A 24,008-nucleotide genomic window follows, 5' to 3' on the forward strand; every position below is an offset into this window, starting at 1 on the left:
TAATTAAATATTTGTGAAATAAAAACGTCTTTAATTAAATATGTTTATAATATGAATATTATTTTATTAACGACTTAAATAATGTTAAAATTATACGATTTGAATACGATAGTGTTAGTTACATTTATATATTTGATATTTTTATTTAAATAATGATCACGATTGTCTTGCACAACACTAACTGTCGGTGTGTATAGATGTAAATTACGAATTCTTGATCACGTGTATATTAGAAAGTTTTCATTTTCTTATTCAGAAATCGCTTGAAAAAATAATTCCCTTGAATTCCTACATAGCTATTTTTGTTTCAGCCTTAAAATGAAAAGATAGATATTATTCGCATCTATGCATATTGATTTATTTATTTATCTTAAATATGAACCCTCCAACATTGCAAGGCACCACATACTTTCTGACGTAACTGTTAAATTAATATTTAGGTAGGATTTCAATAAAAAAAAAAAAAAAACTTAAGCCTTTAATTATAACTGAAATAAAATAAAACTTAAATAAAATCTTTATTTAATCTTTTGTGGTCCACATTGAAAAATCATTATAATAGGTACTGGTTATCGTAATATTTACTGTATATTAAAATATAAATTATACATTTTTCGAAAAAAGGAAAAATAGACGAAATAAAAAATATAATGGGAAACGTATGGGTGATAAATGAGTACGAAGATGATTCGTTGAAAAATTATATTTTTTTTTTCCATTCTGGCACGAATCGTAAACACAACATAATTTATAAATTAACGTACACAATCATCATCAATCATTTACACAAATTTCATTAGCATTTTATCGTTACAAAAGATATACTTTTGTTTGGGTTTGGAGATCAAAATCTCTTTCGGAGACAAGCTTTTCTTGTGCCATTTACGCCGAAGAGAAGGGAGATGAGTTTGAGATTCAAAATGTGTTTTATTTAAATTGAAAATGCATTAAATATTACAAGATGTGAGCTTTATGATGAAACTCTTTCTCCCTTCTTCTAAATCGGCGACTGTAGAGAGTAAATGAATTAAATGGAGAATAGTGAAATGGAAAATTAATAGGATGGGGATCAAAGAATAGAAATAATGAGGAGGGAAATAAGAGGAGAATAGAAAGCTTGACTCATGAACGGGATAACAAAATAAATAATAGAAGCATTAAACATGATTAATTACTTAACAACGTAACTAAAGATAATAATAATATTAATAATATTAATAATAGAAATAATAATCATACGAATGGCTATACTTGTTAATAATTACAAGAACAGGTCTGGCACGGCGATCGCTTAACTGCCCGAAGACGTGTCGAACGTGTTTGTTCATTTCCCACGTCTTTTCTTACTTAAGTTACTACAGACTTATTACGCAAGAGATTCTGTCAGTTTAAGGCTGAATTGATGCGAGGGATAACGTCAAGTAAGAAATCTCGATGTTTTCGTTTCGAAAATCATATTAAAAATAAAAATTAATTAATAAATCGGCAAAAAACAAACAAAAGAACATTGCAGCGCGATCGAAGTTTGGATGGCACTTCAAAGTTAATCTTATGTATTGAGTCGTACATTTTTTTTTGTATAATCCTAAAGTCATTTACTTTCGTAATTAATTAGTTCGTATTTCGTTTTTTTACCAAGAAATATTTAATTCCAAATTGGATTTAGCTGCATTGTCACATATATACTATTATCGATTAAAAGACGAAACAAAGTGCCCTCCGTTTTGACAATTATCCCTCACGTCCGCACCATATAATAAACACCGCAAGCAATCGTTCGATCAAGGGGGCAAGTAAAATGGCAAGCAGAGAGCGACAATACTTTCTCTTTAATAGCTACTTACTCGTCCTCTGAAAACGCTTAATTGGTAGATAGGTAATTAGAAAAAATCTCGATATACAAAAATACAGAGGTGTACGTAACCATGCGCGTATCGCGCATCGGGCGTACCGCGCGAGTATCAGCGCGTGATGATATTTTTACGTGTTTTTTTTCTTTTTTTTTTTTCTTTTTTTTCTTTTTCCGACGAGGAATGGGAGACACATCGGGGAAGTACACAAATATACATACGAACAAGTTAGGAATTAAGGACAAAACGATCGAGGCTGAGTAAGCTCGAGTATTATGTCGGCGCGTACTGCTCAACGAGTCACCGTATAACTATTATAAAACTATGTGGAATTGACATTTCCGAAACGAGAGACGAATTTATCCGCGGGACCGAGCAAACAGCGAAATCAAATTTCGTTTAATGCACTTTAATGTGCGCGTTTTAGAAGACAATGCTTCTGTTGCATTTTTATTTTCAATCGCTTTATCAGACTTGTTTTCGTTTTCACATATGCTTGCATATATTTTAAATCAATTTTACTTACAGATATGTGTAATAATTGATAAATGATGCCGTTAAGTTGTAAAATAGTTCTTTCGTAGTCTTTTAGCTCTATTAAAGCCAGATTATTGGATTCAATTCACCATTTACTCGATCTAGCGATCTTATCCGTACAGAGATCATGGCTTGAGTACTTTTAGATTGTCTTCGTCGATTCACAGCGCAAAGATACCTGTCGGATTCGCCCTTTTTCGCTTAAGCACCACAACCAGTTTCGATTAATCGCGCCGCAATGGCCGCTGTTCGCGTATACTTAGCTTCTACAGGAAATCGTTAAAAAAATTCGAAGAGACCGTATCGATCGCGTCAATTTGAATGTTCGTTCCTCGATAATATAACGAACTGACGCCGACGTTATCATCTCTCGCGACGTTCAACGTTGCTTAATTAGCATTAATTTCGAGGTGAGAACGACTTTCAAACTGAATTTCGCGTTCACATATTTGGAGCCTTTCGCGAAGTCGCATATTTCAGATGCATTGTATAAAAAAATATTTTATCTCCTTATCGGCGAACGGCGGCGCGAATAATTATAATTGTAATAGTTACAATAATACAACGCAATAATAGTGTCAATAATATTACTCACTAATTAACGTTACTTCTATATGCTTTATTATGCTTTAACATCGTTTCTCTCTCTCTCTCTCTCTCTCTCTTTCTTTCTTTCTCTCTATCTCTCTCTCTTTCTCTCTCTCTTTCTTTCTTTCTTTCTTTCTGCAGGTACGAATTTTTTTTTCACACTGTTCTCATTCTTGCAATCGCATGATTTCCCGATTCCGCACTAACAAAATGTCCATCGCAAAACAACGATTACACATTTATAACTATCAATACATCACTGCTTTTGCTTATTTTTTCGACTTATACGGGAAGTCGTCTTAACAAGTTTTCAAGTAACAACAACTTGAGCAGGTTTCGGGCGAATCGACGAGGTTACCAATAGCGACTCGCTATTTATAGGTATGGACACATGAGAAAAATATTGGCGAAAAATTAACTCTCAATTAGAAATTATCTTGTTAAGTAGTTTGATTCTAATTGATGTCTCGTCTTCTTTGAAGAGCAAACAAAATTATTTTTTTTTTCACCAACAATTTTTCTCATTCCGTAAATCGCGCTTGCTTGATCGACAGATATGTTGTTAACAGTACAACTTTTAAAAACAGCTTAATTGAGGTCTAGTGAATTCCTTTTGTACATTTTTGTTATACCTTTGATTTTTCAATGATCTTAAATCGTATAACAACAATTTGTAATCCGATGTATTTTTTAAGGAAAAAATTTATATAAAAATTAAGAAATATATCCGAATTGAATATTTCACCAGACCTCGACATATACAATTTACTGGGGTTGATGCGTGTGTTAACCGCGTGTTTGAAATATTCATCTAAAATTTGGCACGTATATCGCGTCGTCAACGGGCTGCGTTCCAAATTTCTCCACAGTTAGCGTTGAAGATTAGGAAAGTCTTTTGCGAAGAAATGACGCGCGATGTGATTGATTATGTACATACAATATTACTGGACAAGTGGTCGTTTTACGAGCACGATAAAAACACAATTCGATTCTAATGAATCCGAGCCTTTAAGCACCGCTTTCGTATACCTCCTCTTATACCTCAACGCGCTGCATTTGTGCGACCGAGCAGGAATGCTTTATTTTCAGCTTGTGTGTCTCTCAATTTTGAGAACGAGAAAGCGAAAGATGTATAAAGAGAGCAGATGGTTAGATAGTATATCATTTTCATGACAGTCAAATAATCGTCCAGAACAGCAATCGGTTAATAACCAAATAATTTAAAAGAAGAAGATTCAAAGTTAAAGACAGTTTCTAAATTTTGAAAACGTTATATTAAAATGTACATAAAAGTACACAGGATGTGATTAGTGGTACAGAAAGTTGAAGAGATAATAATTCACTTTCGAAAGAGTAAAAAAATAATCGTTGTACAGTTAATAATTGTTGCAGTCAAAGTTTTAATGTAATCTATAATATAAAATATAATATGGAGTAAAAATACTCCGAGATACAAGGAAGTACTGATATTGTGCGTGTCTGAAAAAATAGACAAGTTGAATATTTGTTATGAGATTCGTTAGAACACGTGTGTATTCATTTACCTTCGTTCATTATTAATTTATTGCATCTAATGCTTCCGGCTATCGTTCTAATTCCATTTATATTTACTGTTTTATCGTCAGTGAGCATATATTTATTAACCGATTTACTTACTAAACAGTTACAATTAGCATACGGGACGTATGATTTGTTTTTTGTTTTTTTTACTTTGGAAGCTATTTGCAACAACTATTACCTCTTCAATTTTCTGCATTTAACCCTTATCCTATGCAAAATGCAAATAATAAATAAGACAAGAAAAAAAGGTTTACCGATAAACTGATTTATTTGAAATAAATTTCATTGATACGCATGCAAATAAATTGCTCTCGGACTCCTTTGCTAAAGTTTTATTTTGTCACAATATTGTGCACCGCGATAAATAATTGGATAGAATAGAAATATTCGAATCGCGAAATCATATTACGGAGATTAAAGAAATATGATAATACTGTTCGGCATCGTTTGCTGTTAATACGCACGATTCTGTGTGACGCATGAAGGATAATCCGCAATAAATGTTAAACAAAAGTAATTTATTTTTTGATAAATAATACAGTATAATACTCACGGGAGCGGAGTTTTATTTTTGTCATTCAGCTCTCCATGATGCTTCTGACATGAGAATTTAATTCTTCCGCTAAATAAAGCGTATAAAGAAAGTTTTCAAGTTTTCAAATATGGTAGAAAACTGAACAACATTTTAATAATTTTAAAATAAAAGTCAGCATATAAACAATGTTATATGCAGATTGCTAATATGTTTTTCAATTTATAAAGATCATAAATAAAAAGAAAAAAAAATTGTTATATTTTTGGATTCATTTACAAAGTCTTTTATTATATTTATTAATTATTTTATAATCTGTTTTGCAAGAACTGTAATATGTAACGAAAGAATTAAATTAACGCGTCAAGCAGCAATCTCTTCCGAAATAGTAGCCCAAAAGTTTTAGTTCGATCACAGACTCTTGTTACTGCCCATCGGAATTCTTGCGAAATCGAATTATAAAACAAAACGAATCTTCCCTCTCGTCGATTCTCTTGATCCAATAAGATCGCAATCTCTTCGAACATTGATTTCTTTTTAACGCTCGGCTAATGTCATGGAGATTGTTGAACGATTTCTCTCTCTCAACATGTTCCCGCGAAATTCTGATCGATCCACGAAAATTTCTGAGGATCCTCGGTCGATCCTACCGCGATATCCTCGCTGAAACCTGGAGCTAGAGTTTAGCCAGGGTCATCCGACCGATCGTTGTCATTCAGCTTTGATTACCGCCGACGGCGCCGCTACGTTTTGATCGAAAGTAGGGCACTCCTCGCCACCGAGTAGACCGGGCTCCGTTTTTGGGATAGGACCATCCGCGCACCGATTGTGAGTTTTCAAATGCCTCGTGATCATATCCCTGCGACAGGCTGCGTAGGCACACTGCGGGCACTTATATGGTTTCTCGCCGGTATGGGTTCGTTGGTGGGTGCTGAGGTGATCAGATCTGCTGAACACCTGTCGACAAACCCGGCACGTGTACGGTTTAACTCCGGTGTGGAGTCTCATATGCCTAGTTAACATGTCCGATCTCGCGAAACTCCTTTGACACACGTCGCAGAGGTACGCTTTCGCCGACGCATCGTGAAGGCCTTGTCGCCGATGCCTTGACGCCATGTGCTTTGCCAAACGATCATGCAGACTAAACATCTGTCCGCATTCCGGACATACGTAAGCTACGTCCGCGCCCGGTGCCATTTCCTCGACGACGGGTAGAACTTGCAAATTAAACCGTTCCGCGACGCTTTCTTTTGTCGTGGGTGACGCGACGTCGCCCCTGACGACCGGTACGCTGACCGAGCCTCGCGTCACGATGCCTGACGGTAGCAATTGAAGAGAAGGCGATCTAGTAGAGACCGCGGAAGCAGCCGCGGTAGATTGTAGCATCAGATTTTTCATAGAGAGATCTAACGGCGATTCTTGAGGACTTGTACTATCGCTCTCGAGAGAGCCACTTCGTGGGGGGTGATTGACGATAGATGAAAAGGAAGTAGTCGCGGCCGGTACTCGCGTTTCGTCCCACTTGGGCACAACATCTGAATCGGAGTGACTGCGTCCGCGGAAAGTGTCGCCTGACGACGACGACAGGTACTTGGTATGCATGTACTGCTCGAATATGCTATATGTGCCGCATATACTACTATACGTGAAGCTGGTTCGCGACAGCGGTGTTTGTAGAGAGGTCGCCGACATCATCGCTGCCGACGCAACCAGCGTTTGCGAACACTGACTGCACATACAGTCCGAGTACTTTGTCGCCGATAATCGGTGGTTATTCTGGTAGGGCGAGTAACGATGTCGATGATGGTGGTGATGATGATACGAATAGCGGTACGGCCGATGGGGATGATGATGGTGATACTGTTGGCCGATTTCGTTGAGCTCTTCTTCGGTCGATGTCACTGCTTCCGGGTCTTTTAACCTTAACGGTAGTTGATTTCCAATCACCGCGGTGGTATCCGCGGCAGACCGCGAGGACGACGATCTAGGCGAGCTAAAAACGTCTTCCTCTTCGGAGACAGGGGCTTCAAATTTCAGCACTTCGCCCTCAGAGGGTGAACTGCGATGCAACGTTCCCACTACTTGTTCTAACCGTCTTCGTTTCTTGCGTGGGTTCCGGTGGTTGCGGTTAGCCGTTGCCGCGAGCGTGTTATTGTTTGTACAGGAGGGTGGTGGCGGCTTGGCCGGGCCCGGGGGCGCGGCTGCGGCGTCCTCCACGGCGCTCTCGGCCATCGTCATCGAGGATGCGCGGCACCCGCCGCCTGGGCCCCTTATGCCACCTACGATACCCTCGGCTACCACCGTACTACCTCCCACTTCGTCCTGAAACAATCAATAAATGACGTTTTCGTTATTAAAATATCTATTTGTTATCTGCACGAATTTAAATCAATTTTTTAATTTACCGCGTATCTGAATCATATTTATACATATATCACTAGAGTAATAAATAACAATACGGATAAATGTGTGGCGAAGAGACTTCGAAATTAATTTATCGCACACTTGCATGCATCTCGTACATTATTTCATTATCGTTATAATAAACTGTCTCAATCGTTGAATTAAATTACGCCTCATTATTGTGAATATATCTTTACGCAGGGGTTTGTATAAATATATTTCAATTCTTGCTCCGAATCGAGATTTTTTTTTTTCAATTCAAGCTAGAAATATTGAAAGTATGTAACTCGATCCTGCGCTTAACAAGACATAGGTATAATTTCAATTAAACGCATATATTAATTTTTACGAGAAATAATTTCCGATTATATGTTATTACACTTTGTGACTTGAACACCGTTGAATTAAATGGTATTTTATCGGTGCAACGTTGATGTTAACAACAACGTTAGATTGCTAATAATAGTCATTGACATATCGCGGCGACATTTATACAGACAAAATTTAAATTCGCGGATAATAAACTGTGACGTCCTAATAATATATGATGTTATTTATGATATCGTTATACTTGCAAATGTAACGTGATTAATGATAATATAAATAGACATAAAATTTAATCGATACATAGTCGATATCACGTATTACAAATAATATTATTGAGTATGGCAAATTCAAAATTTTAGCTCAAATTTTTATAAATTAATATGATACAAAAATATATACAATATGTATGACATATCGAAATGTACAATCTACACATATGTTGAGAGTAAATAGGTTAATGTAACATCAAAAATTAGAAATACTGAAAATATTTTTTTTTTACAAAATATTGAAAAATATATCATGAACATTACGTCAACCGTGAAAATAATAAGATATTATTTTACATAAAATCGTGTTATCTTACCAATTTCGAAAAAAAAGCAAGTATCGATGTGCAAAGCTAACAGGTGTAAACTGCGCGAGATTCGTGTCGAAGTAACGGAAGCTTTCTGGAAAATGAGGGAACACGACGAAATAGAATCAAGTCGCCGTAACGAGACTTGATTAAAATATTCCTCCTGTTTTTTACGCTGCGGTATCGATCGGTCATTTGTCATTAACACGTGGTCGCCATTAAAAACAGAGACGATCTCGCCTCCCGAGATCGCGCTCGTCGCCATGCCGATTATCACGATGCAGCCCCCGTTTCGGTCACTCCGCGAATAACGGAACTCTTTTTTTTTTTTTAACGATCTCGATAAAAGAATCTTGTTCATTTTGTAAACCAGGCAACATCATCACTTATTGATGACAAACACGATCGTTATTAATGAATTTAATTCGAAACGAAAAAGATCTACCACGGGTTTATTAATTAGCATTCTATTAAAACGCTAATGCGCTCCTAAAAATGGAGAATTGTGTAGCTTGATAATTTACGACAGTTCACGAAGTCGCAAATGAGTAATGATTGTCGTGTTTCCTTGATCGAGTATAGAATTTTCAAGAATCCGATTCCCACGAAACGAATACGAAGAGTCATCTGCTTGAATTTTTTTAAGTACTTGTATAAATACGTTTAATCCATCAATGCCAGTACACGTGTGTGCGCGTAGACCATACTGTCCGTCTTGTTCGACGTGACAACACTACTTTGTCATAAGACCACGGCTGCGTAACTCGAAAAATGTGTCGGCTGAATATTTGAAATTTAAATCGTGCAAGCGTGAGTGCATGAATCAACGGATAGATAATCGACGATTGGTGTTTAACACTGCGATTTTTTTCACGCGTGGGCAAATTTCTATTGTTCGCATGTAGCATTTTAAATTTAACTTTCAAAAACCCGTTATCTTTTTTTTTTTTCTTCTTCTTAATTGCGATTTATTTATGATCAAAAAAACCAGTAAGATCAAACGTGGTGTAAATAACTACTTGCGGCACAACTGTGGTGCAACGTTATTCACAATCTCGTATCGTAACAGTTAATTATACATTACGTGAACTTTAAGATCTCGCGTCGTCTTTGTCAGCCGACGGCATTAAAAGTTCCAAGGCGTGTATCGTATGAAAGTAATCAATTAATTTTTTGTAGATATTTATTAAATAAAACTGAGAACAGGGCCATTTAAAACAAGCTTCTTAGAATTTTCCTATTTTGCCAACTGAGTGCATCGTTAGAAAATGAGAAATCGAATTACGAGATGCCTCTTTAATATCGATATGGTACACGATGACACTCAATGCGATAGTATCTTGGCGCCACATGTGCGTGTGTGCATAATCTCAATCGCGAGTCTACCTTCGGTCTCGATATCACGTCACAGTCGTAGAATAGAGATTCCGTCCGGTTTCCTGGAAAAGTGCGGTATGTCGCGTTGCGTCGCATCGCGTCGCGTCGCGTCGCGTCGCGTTGCGTCGCGTCGCGTCGCGGACGCGGACGCGGATGTGGATTGTCCAACGGTTTTCCAGCGGCTCCAGCGTGCTGCATACCGACGCGTACGTGCGTAGTGCGCCGTTTCGAGACCGATCTTCGCGGCCGGCCTCGCTTACCTCCTATGAATACCGAGAAATCCGTTCACGGAGAAACACGCGAATTCCTGGCCGCAATCCCATCGCCACGACAAGAAGCGAACTTCGATAGCTGCTTAAATGACGCAGCTTAGGTGACTTAATGCGACTGCATCCGCGATTTATTTCAGTCTACGTGCGTCCTTCAACTTTGCACCATCAGGGCATTCTCGGGATTCTAGAATAAGGACTCGGTGCCGTCGCGACTTTGTCGCATCAAAAAGAAAAAACTGCTTTATGCAAGTTTTATGCCTGTTTTCTTAAAGAGAGAAGCTGAATGTTAACATATTGGCTAGTGATTGTTTTTATTAGCTAGATGACACTTTGGTAGAACATGTAGTGGCGTAGCAAAAAAAGAAAAAAGAAAAAAAAAAAATAACATTGCGCGTTCGTAACAGGAGGTTGCTCTCGAATAAAGTGTTTGGTTAGATATCTCCTCAACCAAAGTCATATTTATGTTATACCTATTCGCAGATCGATACTTGTACGGATTGATTACAAAACCGCATCGATCAAAAGAGAATAGATAGGTAATAGATCTGAACATTCAACTCGCAGAATAGCACTTCGATTAGTGAAGATACGCGGTGAATCTTGTTTGATGGGCGCTTCGGTCCTTTCTTCTTTACTACTGTGGCTATTTTTTTTTTCTTTTTTTTTTCTCGGCGCCGCCACTTGTCCTACCCTTCTCCGCCTTCATTCGCAGAGAGAAAGGGTCTCGATGATCGGTCGTAAAACGTAAAGGGGACTCGTAAACGAAGTGAAAAGATATCAGAACGTAAATGTCGAGAACAGGTCCCCTAAAGAGGACGGTGTGGGCGTACTTATTCGCTACCTTCCCACCACTTTAATTTTTTTTTTTTTTTGTCCCTTCGGTCAGACTTGAAGAGTATCCTTCTCTAGAATACACCGCGATATTTTATTTCTTTCTTTACTTCTCTTATTAACATTATTTGTTAATAATTTTATATTATCTTAAGATGAAAAAAATTGATATCAAACATAGCTTCGTCTCATAAAATATTTAAAAAGTTTTGCTTTAATAATTAAAAAATGTAGATACAAGATTTCTAAGGCAGTTCGGGATTATCGAGAAATATAAAAAGTATTGGCTTTTAAAGATAGACGGCAAGGTATTAATAAAGCTAGAGTTTTTAATTTTAAAAGAAACAGACAAACCACTTTCAGATTAATAAGTAAAATATTTATATCTCGAGAAAGAAGTGGTAGAGATATTTCTATCAACGATTTGATACACATGATTCGAGGATATGAGTTTGCAAGAAAACGGAGCGGACGATCATCGGTAAAGAATTCCAGCAGGAATGCCCTCGAGCAGGCACCTGTAACCGTGGCTCGACGGGAGAAACAGAACAGGTTGAGACGTGGGCGTGGGTGGAGCGCTTGATCTTTCTCTCCTGCACGATCTGCCCATATAGTGGCCACTGCGCCACAGCAGTGATGGGTATGATTAGCGCGCGAGATTTCACGTTCAGTGTTTCTTGACAATTTCTTGCAAACTCATGAAATCCTTTAGTCCAATTTATTACAATACACATTTTTTTTTCTTAAAAAAATAACTTTTTTTTTTTATTAAAACGGTTACGGCCGTGTTCTGCATTTTAATATATAGATATAAAAATAATTTTTGGAAATAAATTTTATCTGATAGTTTTGTGATTTTATAATTTTTTTACTTTAATCGTATCTAAACATTTAGTTGCGATCGCGTCCATTAATCATAATTTTCATTTATTTAAACAACTAAATAAAATATAATTAGATGTCGTTTATAATAAAAATCAAAATGAGACTTTATAGAAAAATAAAAGTAAACTGCGAAATTTTTATCTTTGTAACGAAAATACATAAAAATAATTGCGGTTAGATATTTGTATTATAAATATGAGTGTTGCTCGCGTCTTTCGCTATTCGCTGTCCATCCGGCGTTCTTGCTTCGGAAAGGAAGAGCGGCCTTAAGGCAGACAGGCTCGCCGCGGTGGCGGTAGGACTCTGGCGAACTGCTACCAAAAAACCAGACGGGCTACCGAAGGGAAGCCAGTGGTTGGTATCTATATAGGCTACGAGGTAGCGAAGTTGCGACCATTCGAGCGTATCTTTCCGTGAGGGTGAGGCCCGCAAAAAGAATTAGAGGAATCGCGACGGCCGGTGATCGAAGGTCGACGATCTGTCTCGACAAACGCGAACGTTCGTTAATCATTACGCCTATCTAAAGCACTAACCGCTGCCTCGTCTAGGAGGCTGACAACGAGTATATCAAGCCTACGAGCAGCAGAGGACTCGTTCGCCACGCACAAATTTTTCCGTGGAACGAGTTACAGAAGCACGCCACTTTCCTTATTCTTTTTTTTTTTTTTTTTTTTTAAATTATCTCCTTCCCTCTCTCTCACTCTCTCTCTCGATCTATTTTATCTCTTTTTCTTTGTCCACCGTTTTAGTCTTTTTCTCCGTCTTCTTTTCGCGGTGCATTTCCCTTGACGCGGTCTCTATACGATGCAAAGAAGTTGCCAGCTCGAGCGAGCGTTCATCGCGCGACAGATTTTATCGTCGGTGGAAAATTACGGGTTATCGAGAAGGTGATTAATGGCCCCCCGCTGGATATTGGACAGTAATTAAATGCGTGGCAATTTGTGCGACGCGCGGATATAGTGTACGCATTTGTGACGCGACTGACAGGCCAACTAGACTGATTTAAAGTTTTACGAGATGAACAAGGCGTGCGCGCGCGCGGTATCGTTCATTTTTTTCCGCGTCTTCCTCGGTCCTTGTCGGCTCGGTCTTTTTCCCCTGACGAAGATGCTAACACGCCGCCACGGCACTTTTTTTTCTTTTGTGTCGAATATATAAGATGCGGACGCATATAAAACGTGACAAGATTGCGCGACGCGGCAGCTTTGATTCTGCTCTTTAACGAAAACAAAGTAGACTCGCCACACGTATTCTGACTCTATTCGAAAGAAAAACAATCTGACGGAAAAAAATTAAACGACAAATAATTAGTCGTAGAAAAGATTTTAAAAGTTATTAGCAATTTTATTTTATTTATTATTTATTACTTGTGTACATAAATAATATGCAAATAAATAATATGCATTTATACGTGGCCGAAATATAACCGAAAAATAGCATTCGAGCGTAGTGTTTCCGGAGGAATTCGAAGTACGTATTTAAAAGTGGCCTTTGTGATTTTCGCTTTATAAAGAGCATCGCGATAAATACCGGGGAGTCGAGTCGCCAAGAGTCTCTTCCATTAGATAACTTCCACGAAAAGATGTCGGCTCGATTCGCGGTTTTTGTGTTCACGGTAGCGAGGCGGGACTTGGCGCTCATAGGCAGGTATAGAAGCATCGTCGTCCTCGACTTTTACGATCTAGTTAGCGCGATCCGTCGATCCGATTGGCGTGTAATCAATCGCCCTCGTCTCTATAAGGAGACGGGCTAGAATTCGCTGAATCACACCGCCTTCAGGATAATTTGCCGATATGATAACGCCCAGTTTCCTCCGACTCCACTTGTTTACGCCGGAACGATATCCAGCATCATGCATTATTAAATAAGACATTAATTCCGTATTCTTCATTTTAATGGACTGTACATAGGCACGGTATGCGAGTGCAAAAAAATGAAAAACACGCGTATCTCTATCTGCGTATTATATTTCCGCGCCTATTTTTTCACTGGAGTTTCTAGTTCAATTGTATCTTTTTACGCGACGTGTACGTACATTAAGATTCAGCACACGCTGGAGATACCGTATTTTTGTAAAAGTTACTTCAGCACCGTGCGTGGATAAATTATTCTTCGGCGTCTGTAAATTTTTGAAAAACTTGACTTAAAAGATTTTACGCTAATAAGCTTCGAAATAAATTTACAAAAGTTATATAGTCTTGGTCTTTGACGCAATCACGCTAAAAACTTTTTACCGTCGGGTCGTTTAAAAAAAAAAAATATTTTAATGAAGCATAAGCAAGGTAAAAATATGCATACTTTCATTATTTGCTTGTCATAGTTCCGAAATGTCTATCAAACTCTTCATTACACTCCGCGATCTTTCAGTCAACCGTAACGTATCGCGATGTCACGCTGTTCCGTCGACATTAAGGCGAGTTCATTTCGACGGGCGCATAATCCGATTATCCCGGCTTCTCATTCGGCCGCGTTTTCCGGCGCCGCTCGCATTTTATTCTACGGTGCGCGCATCTCTGCACTGACCGCCACGCGGCGCAAAACCTGCGCGTCCCATTAAATACATGTAAACGCTCGATGCTCTCCCGATTTCATTTTCCAAGATGCAGATTCTAGATATATCTAAATGTCATTGCGAAAGCCGATCCATTCCCGCGAAACGATATTATTTCTCTCCGTTTCCCATTGCCGGTGCCGACCCGTTTGTGGAAGAGAGAGACGGCGGCAACGATCGTGGAGAGGAGAGCCAAACGAGGCGGTCTGAAAATACGCTCCTGAAATTATCGTTATCTGTCGAGCGATCTCCGCAGCCGCGAAGATCGTCGAGTCGTTAGTCAGTCGGTCCCGCGGTCCCGAGACCCTCTTGAGTACCGAGAGAAGGAGGGAGAAAGAGAGGTGCACTGGTAATTAAACTCTCGCGCGACTTTGCTTGCCGTCGTTCGTCGGTCGACGTCGTTGGCTTTTTACGGTTTGCACCTTGCACGACGCGCCGCAACAGAGAGAAGGAGAGAGAAACGCGACGCACATGTCGGCGCCTTACGGGCCAGCGTAAAACTGGCCGGTAATCATTAACGACCTAACGCTCTCTCGACGAAAACCAAAGAGAGCCGCGCAGCGCACCTGAAAAAGCTTGCATATGCATACAAAATATTCCAGAGCACTCGACCTCATTTCGAATGACAGATTCTTCCAAGAGAACGCCGAAGAACTCACGGCTGATAACATTTAATATGAAACGTATGTCTAAAATTGTATATTTCGAAACAGGAATCGAATCTTCTTATCTTTAAACTTTTATTATCGAGAGTAGAATTTTGCGGTTAATTAACAGCACGTACTTAGCTTGTTTGTCGGGAAACGCAGCAGCTTATTAAGTAAGATGATTGATCGAAAGGAGGGTCAGGAAAGATGCAAATTATAAAGTTATCAAATTAAGCTTCGCGCGAATAGATATCTCTAGGTTGCCGTGATAATTTCAATGTGTAGCAAAGTGGAAGTGCCCGAGCACGTGGCCACTCGTTGCGATAATTTAGAATGTACGTTCTTGATGACGACAATACGGCGGTGGCAGTGACGTTCGGATCGACAAATAAATAGTCAATTCATTTAACATTTGCTCCTGCTTGCTGTCCGCGTTGTCTGCAATCGATTCCCTTGCGTCACGACGCTAAAGCATTCCGCGAACTCATACCATTGACAACGCAATATGAACAGCATCGTTCGTAACAGTGCGCAATTTATCGCGTGTCATTACGGTACGCACCGCGGACCGTAAATATCGAGAGTGCAATTTGCTACCGAATTACATAAAATGATACGAGAATAGAACGCCACGCGAGAGCGATGATATGAACGGTGGAAAATAATAAAAATTTAATATCATCTGGGCATAAAAGCGAGAAACATTGATTCTTTATGAATGTGTGTGTAAAAACATACCGTAAATCGTACCAAGAGCGTGTTTTTCAGCGCCGTAGTCGAATATCCTTGTAACAATCACGGGAAAGTATCACTGGTCTGATTATACAGACATAAATTTTAACTATCGTTTGACGATGGGATTGAAAATAAAATGTAAGTTATATAACAGATCTTTTTATTTTTTAAATATTTTTTTATTAAAATAAATTAATAAATTTTATATTTATTAATTTTGTAACTTTTTAAAAAGATTAAAAAATATATTAAAGCTTAATTTTTAGAATTCAAGTACATGAATTAGGGTAACAATTGAGAAGCAAAATTTTCATCTCTCGATATTTAATTCTGTTTCAAAATGGAATACTCTTTTCAAAGTATTGAAATATTTCGATTCAAAATACTTCAAATGTAAGGCAGCGTTGTACGCGCGATATTCCAGTGCCGCATGGCAAGACTCATGATACTGCAGTGCAGCAGGACTGCAGCAGGCCCCAAAATGTAGCGCAGAATGCGGTCATACGCGGTCACGGAGATTCCCAGTTAATCTGAGAAAATCCAATAACAAGTAAGAGAGAGATTTGCAAAGAGTTCGATAACGGAGATAGAAGTTGCGATAACTATACAGTTGTAATACTTTTCGGTAATAAGATGCAGTTATTTAATCATTATATCGAACTGACAAAGTTTAGCTACGCATATATGAGCAAGCTGGCATTTATCGTATTAGTAATTATACTTTAGTCTCAACGATAATATTTGATAAGAGCGATAAGAAGGAAAAGTTTACGAGCCAGCAGTCGTAATGTTGTGCATGTGTGATGGGTCGGGAGTTGCATCGTCATTTGCTGGATAGTTTCGTGCATAGAGAATCGTACCGCGCACACAACTATTGATAAGATAGGTATGTGAATAAACACGAAAATAATCAATTTGGAGGAAAGAAAAAAAAAAAAAAAAGAACTTGATATAGATATAAGTGGTATGCACGTTATGAGATAAAATTTCACTTAATTAGTGTGAAGATTACCTTATACAAAATTCTTAAAACGTATCTGTAAAATTAGAAAGGCAAACTAATGATGATTAATAATAATTGATTTTACTTATACATCTCTGAAATATCATACAAAATAATATAATATTAGATAATATAATATAATATTAAATAATATAATATAATATAATAATTTAACTGCCGGTATCGAGTTAGAAATTTATTAAGAATCGATTTTTTAAATTAATAAATTGATAACTTTTTTGATATTATAAGTTAATCGAACATCTCAAATTATTAATAGGTTAAATATGTACTGCGCGGCGTGGACACGCGTAAATGCATGCGGTCGTAACGGCTGTTACAATCTATTCCAACCACAGCATTCGTATAGCGGACGTTATCGTGTAATTGCGGGTTAATTCGAGGCTGGCGGCAGACGACAGCGTACAAGGCGTGGGCGATTCCTTAGGCCTGTCTCGTTTTGTCGTTTCGCGTAGCTGCACGCAATCGCATTCGCCAAACGACAGAGATGTCTCCTAGTAGTTTCTCGGGCTCTTCGTTCAACGCTCGTTGAACATATTTTACGCTTCGTCGCGCGAAACCGACAATTGTCCGTGCAATAATTTACATGGAAATCAGGCACGCGAAATCTAGAGACCCATTTACAAAGTTCGGATCCGAAGAAAGGGAAGATAGATAAGATTAATTTGTCAAACGTACATGCGTATGAAAAGTGAAAATTATAGTAGCGAATATTGTCTAAGTGAAATAATCGTGCCTTATTCAATGATTAATCTTTGATCTACTTCAAATTCACGGGACCATCTTTTATTCCGTTAGAAATGAAAATAAATGGACGAAAATGACTAATTCGCATTCTCTCCGTTGCATCACACGACTAGCGATGCAGAATTCTAAGTACGCTGATAAATTCCGTGGTGAAAATTTTTAAGACAACGTCGACTCTAAGAAAAAACCAAGCCGGGACGTCGAACGTAACTTAATCATTTATGCGCGGCGCGTGGGAGTTTGTTCGTTTATTTGGAATCGTTTAAAAAGAAATCGTCTCGATGAGATTAGATGCAGCAGGAAAAGAAAGAATCTGAGGAACGAGTGGCACTTGGAAGAAAGTTCTACGGAACGATGCACTCAGATGCACAAGCAGATTCTAAGTTCTCGATGTCAACGGCATAAAGTCTCCTTCGGATTGTGGTCGCGTGTGTGCACACGCTCGCACGTGCGTGAATGTAAGTTTGCGGAGAGAGATCAGCCTCGGATAGGTCGGGTCTCTTTGGCCGGCAGGTATAGGCCGTATGCCTTAATAGAAACACCCACGCCCTCATTATGCGGATATCGTAAACATTCACGGTGGACTCGCGATCTCCCGTATGTAAATATCATCGACCTCCCTCGTTCCCTTCTACCTGCCGTTCGTCCCGTACCGCAGTTTGCACGCGATCACGTAAAACAGCAGTCTGCAGCAAACCCGAAGGTGCTTGCTCCTTTTCGGTCACGCGCGATTTCCGTATCTCAATCCTCGATGTTGTCGTTCTTCTATTACTGTGATCGCAGCAGGGTTTTTCTAATTGAAGTTAATAAAGTTAATTATCGTACCGTTAATCGTGCAAAAAAAAAAAAAAAATGGAATAATTAAAGAAAAATTTCAGGCGTTTTAATTTTTCAAAATTATTTATACAGAGATGCATGCATTGTCATATAAAACAAAATAATAAAATACGAAAAAATATAAATGAAATAAATGACCGGTACGGGAAGGATCCGAGGTGACTCATTTTCGCGGAGAATTGAATTACGGACTACCGGATATGTGGTCGCTGGCAAATGGGTTTCCGCTATAATTCTTATTATAAGCGCAAACTTTCCGTATGTACAAAACTTAAATCGAGAAAGGCTGAAGTTACTTTATGGATATAACGTTAAATGAATTATAGTATTTCTCGTGTTATTCTTCATATAGCGTTCTCGCTTACGAGAAGTTTAAGATTTATATATTTAATTATTTCAAATATATACTAAAGAATTTTCTAAACTTTATTAGCTGCAGTTAAAAACATAAAAGTTATATTTCAATGTTTCAACCTGTCAGATTCTTATCTGATAGTTGTAGGAAAAAAAACAAAGTAAAACAAGAACTATTTTTATCTCTACGAGCGATGGAATCTTCAACTTTGAACTTTTATTCTAAACACTCATCTCGAATGTAACAATCTCTTGAAATACGTTTATTGTACAAAGGCATATTGCGCTGTAAACCGGGAAATCGCGGCAGCGTTGATAATTTGGTCGCATGTGGCATGCAATCGTCACGGTACACGAGCACGTAGTCAGAGATGATGAAGAGTAGGACATGCGTACTTCGTCTTAACCGTCAGAGTATTTCCACCCGCGCCAGAGGCGCGATCGCGAGAGGGATACTGCGTACGAGTGCGAGCTAGACAAAGAGACGTGGAGAAGAGATGGGCGCGAAATAAGGAAAATGAACGAGAAGAAGCAGAATAGTAATAAGCCGCCGCATGATGAGTGGCCGGCGTAAATTAGCCAACGCGTAAATTAACCACCCCCGACGAAATGACGACGAATAACGGCTTTAGAAGAAGGGGGTAGGCGCGATATTGTACTGGCCCGAGATACTGCAGCTTTGAGTATCCGGTGGAAGAAAAAAAGAAAAAAAAAAGGGAGTTTGCTCGGCAGCAACCGACCCTGAGGCCTTTAATGAACGTCGCGTGCCGAGCGCGAGAGTGCTCTTACCTTGCTCTCGCTTTCTCAAACATTATCTGTAGTCCTCATATTAATGGTCTATCGTTAGTAAAACAATGTGAATTATTTGTATAACCTTTACAAATAAGTATCAGCTATTTGCCAAACAGCGTATGGCACATGACGAGTTTATTTCAGTTTTAAACGAACCGTCGTGATAGAAACTTCACATTTTTATTATTTTGTTGAAAAATTCAGTAAAATTTATTAATAATATTATTATATTTTTTTTAACTTGATTAACTATAATTATCAAAATGTCGAGGAGAAAAAAATTTAATGTAATATAAAAAGATCTCCATTAAATCCAATAATTCTACGTATAAACGTTACGTGTGACTATTCTCTTGACATTTAAAGTTATCTGTATCTTTCCGACAAGCGCAACTGTTATTCTATCGCGTTCTAGTTTAAAGATCCTTTTCTCCGCGCTCAAGGGAGTATTCCTCTCGGTGTTGCGAAGGCAGAGTCAAGTGCACGCGCCATGCAAGATCCGAGTCACCAATTAAAACTGCCCGAACGGGCGGTGAGGGCAATTAATTAACGTGTCGGTAGCCGATGCCGCGACTCTAATGATATCGAGGGGACCTCGTGGCCGACAGAAACAGAGAAACGGGTGCGCTCGTAAGCCCAAGATAGAAATTGGAGCCGTTCGCGAGTCGCTCAGCATGTCGAGCCCGCCCGCCGCCGCCGCGCGCCGTCTCATTTTTTTCGCCGTCGTCTCTGTGGCCATGCAAACAGTATCCGCGCTTGGCAATCATTATAATTAGAAGCGGCCGTCTCACAGGTGCCGATCTAACGACCACAATCACCATTCGGGAACGGGATCAACGGCGGCACGAAAATTGGAAAAAAATTCGGCCGGACACGCCGATCGAGCCGTTGCATGCCGATCGCGCGTGTTTATGAGTTTTCCTTCCTGCGAGAAGGCGCGCCTGCCGACTGGCTACTCAGTCATTACGTACATAAACGCGAGGTTTGCTTATTATACGAATTCGCGACGGGGCGGGGTTTTTTTTTTCTTTCTTTCGTCGAAACATCACGCACACGCCACGTACGCACTTCCCGTGTTTGATCGCCACATTCCTCCAGGCCGAGTGGTCGCGTTAAAACATCTTCGACTAGAGGACATTAAATTTTTTTTTCTCATTCAAAATCATAATTCCTATGCATTTATCGCGGACCAGGAATAAAATTCGAATAAGTCTAAAAGAATATTTCGTGAAAATAAAAAATTACCGAAAACGACAGATATTTTCACTTTTTAATATTCTATCTGCCGTAATAATGACATATTTATAATATACATATTTAAAAACATATTAAAACGGTAGCATTGTTAATAACGTCCTGGACGAGTGAAAGAAAGGAATGCGCAATAAATTATATATTATTTAATATTCCGGTTGCTTTGAATACGCGCGGAAATAATAAATTATCGATTTTTGCGCGCGACTCTAATCGACTGGCGTCGAAATACTGTACGGAAACTCGGTATCACTACATCGAAACGAATGGCCAGTATTTTAGTCAAATGCCTTATCAAGTAATTCGCTAATGTTTGCTACGACAAAGGTGTGAAATCGTGAACGGCGACGTATATTATGCAAGAACGAGATCCGTGCGCGCGACTAAGATTGATAAAGCGGCGGGCGAGAAAAAATGAGAATGCGGTGCGGGTTGTTTTCGCAGGTTCCACATTCGCGTGCGCGTCGTAGCGAGACGGTGAAATTACAGATGCTGAGCAGAGAACGTGTCTGCATGAACGAAATGTGCGCCCGGCCACTACCAGAAAATCGCTCGAATGACGAACATTTTGATATCAAATACTTCGATAATTAAATTGGAAATTTTATTCTTCGGTCGATGTAAAATACAACCGAATTACAGAGGGAAAACAATTTTAGTCACCGTATTAATGCTTTCAAAATTTACGATAACATGTGAAATCGATTGAATGCGAGTCCGTTATTTATCGTTCGTTAAATTCACGATCATATTTTCGCGATAGATGTAATTAAAGAATTACTCTCGTCAGCGAGGTGGCGCGCGGTGGGAAATTTCGCGCGCAAACGATATTAAAATGCGACGCCGGTGTTGGACGCGTGAGAGAAACGTCGGTGGATTGTAAAGGCGAAATATACTGCAGTTTACAGAATTATCCGAAGTGCGATCTTTCGCGGCGCGGCGGCTCCACCTCGCCATCTCCGCGGCAGTTTCTATATGCCGCAACGGGCGCGACGCGTCCTACATAAATCACCCGCCGTAGACGCCGGGAGAGAGCCTTTTGAAATTATATGGCTCGACCACGGCGAGAGTCCGCCCGCGGATTTTCAGAGTTCCTCGCAGCGATATCACGTATGGTATCTAGATGGCAGATCGGGCCGAGTCATCGAGCGCAAGGGCGAGGTTGCACTCCTCTCCTCTCGTTGATGTATCGATACGGCCAACCGATCTCTTCTCCATGCAGCCTCTCTGTCATTCAACGAAATCGACCGCCTGAACAGCGTTATCACTCGTGGGTTCGCCAACGTAATCGGAAAAGGGAACCAATTGCGAGATCTGACGGCTTTATCCGTAGAAAAAAAAAAAAAATTGACGCAGATATGATCAGCAACGGAAATAAAAAATTAAAAAATTTCGACGTATAGATAACTGTTATAAAAAAGTATTTTTACAACAAAGAGTTGCTTGAAAAATGCTGACTGTGCTGATAATAAGATTAATAGTTGTTCGATTTAAATTGATTAATTTGATGCCAGTTAACTTTTAATTTTGTCAATTTTTAAGCAAAATGCCGAGCAGTCGCTTAGAGGTAAAGATGTGTATACACTTAGCGTGCGAACTCCGAACGAACAACGAAGTGAACATTTACAAACAAATCAATCATTACGAAAGTAATATTCCTGCAACACACATCACCGGCAAATATTCGCGATCGCTGTTCGTTCGGTGTTCGTAAGTATATACACACCTTAAGATGATCATGTGAGCGCAAATAGGACGATCGATACAGAACGCATCTCAGTAAATCAATCTGAAATGATCTCCGTTTGACACCCGCTCGACTCGCGCGGTGTGGGCGCTAGTCAGCCGTCGTTCTCGGCTACGTATATCTGCGATTCATCGAGATGTACCTATTTGATGCGGATCGGCACGATCTCTCTCGTCAAGGAAAGAGGCGCCCATCCTCTTATGTGCCGCTCATAAAATTACGAAATTAAATCTCACAGCGCGGAGCGAGAAATTAACGGTCCCGTTTCGCGGACGCGACAAAAACGATCACGTCGAATGAAGTGTCGATTAACCGTATCGCAGTGGTTCTCATGTGGGTTTCGTTCTCGATTAAATGGTATCGGTAGGCCTCTTTCACATCCGAGAAAAATGAAATATTCTGTTTTAATCATTATCGCAAATAATTTTCCCCCGTGCAATGCGTTTTTTGGCAATTTATTATTATTTTTTTTTTTTATTTTTAAAGTGTAACAAATTTCTAAATTTTCGATAAAAATAACCCGAAAGTATTGCGGAGAAAAATTTTGATTCTTAAAAGCCAACTAGCAGATGCGAGAGATCGCCGGTACTGGAAAATAGCTCGACAGACAGAACGGAAAGGTAAATGATCCAGGTAGGAAAGAGAAGGGGGGAAGACGCGTTACGATGGATGGACGGACGGTATTATATGGTGACTATGGCCGTGGTGAAGGCGAGTTTTTATCGCGGCCACCATCTGGCCGACCGATCGTCATTACCGCCCTAAGTGATCCTCGCATGACCGACCGGACTTTGCACCACGTCACCGCAGCTCGTTACGAACAGCCTCGATTTTTCGCGGGTATCACTATTACGTTTCCGTAGACATTCTTAACGCGAAGAAAAATCCGTGTGTACCGTTTTTTTTCTCCAAAACTAAAATTATAAAAAATAAAATTAATCTATAAATACAATTTTTAAATTTGCTTGCGTTTAGACAACATGTGATATTAATTCTCGACATTTCAAACACGAGTTTTCTCAAATTTATAGTTCTATTTATCATGAAACATGCTGATAAATGTTGTAATATGAGCTCGGAGCTGTGTCGGGTGGGATTGCTTAAAAACGAGTTAATAAGAAAATAATGCGCGTGCAGGAAAAAAGATGTACAACATAATGGATAATTAATGACGAGCTCGAATAAAGTTGATCGAACGAACAAGTTGCTATTTCGTACTTAAATATTGGTCAAGTAAGCGATACACCTTTCAAACGTGGAAAAAAATTAATCCGCGAAAATCAAAATAATTTCTTTTTACATTAAATTAATACGTGAAATTAAATGTAGAATAAATTAATTAAACAATTAAATGCGTATAACATTGTTTCGCAATAAAATTTTTTATCTCTATGAAGATTCGAACGCACATCTCAAGTCTTACTTTTCCTCATTAATTCTTTCGCATATTTTTTTCACATATAAAACGTGTAATAGAAACTGATTTATGTTACCGTGTCATCCGTTTTTCCACTAAGCTCACAGATAGCCAGTCGCATACCTCGTTTTCGCGAACTTTTCGTTTTATGGCTTTATCGGTGG

General features: G+C 39.1%; 1 protein-coding gene across 3 annotated transcripts in view; it reads right to left on the reverse strand.

The window, feature by feature from the left end:
* Positions 1 to 688: 688 nt before the first annotated feature.
* The window catches only part of Klu (klumpfuss), a 57,339-nt gene continuing 34,019 nt past the window's right edge, over positions 689 to 24,008 (reverse strand). For all 3 annotated transcript variants that reach the window (XM_070674525.1, XM_070674527.1, XM_070674526.1), the window contains exon 2: positions 689 to 7,389. In XM_070674525.1, coding sequence (XP_070530626.1) covers positions 5,779 to 7,389 — 1,611 coding nt within the window. In that variant the 3' untranslated portion in view covers positions 689 to 5,778. The remainder of the gene's footprint in view (positions 7,390 to 24,008) is intronic.

Source organism: Cardiocondyla obscurior, linkage group LG02 (assembly GCF_019399895.1).
Source record: "Cardiocondyla obscurior isolate alpha-2009 linkage group LG02, Cobs3.1, whole genome shotgun sequence".
NCBI lineage: Eukaryota > Metazoa > Arthropoda > Insecta > Hymenoptera > Formicidae > Cardiocondyla > Cardiocondyla obscurior.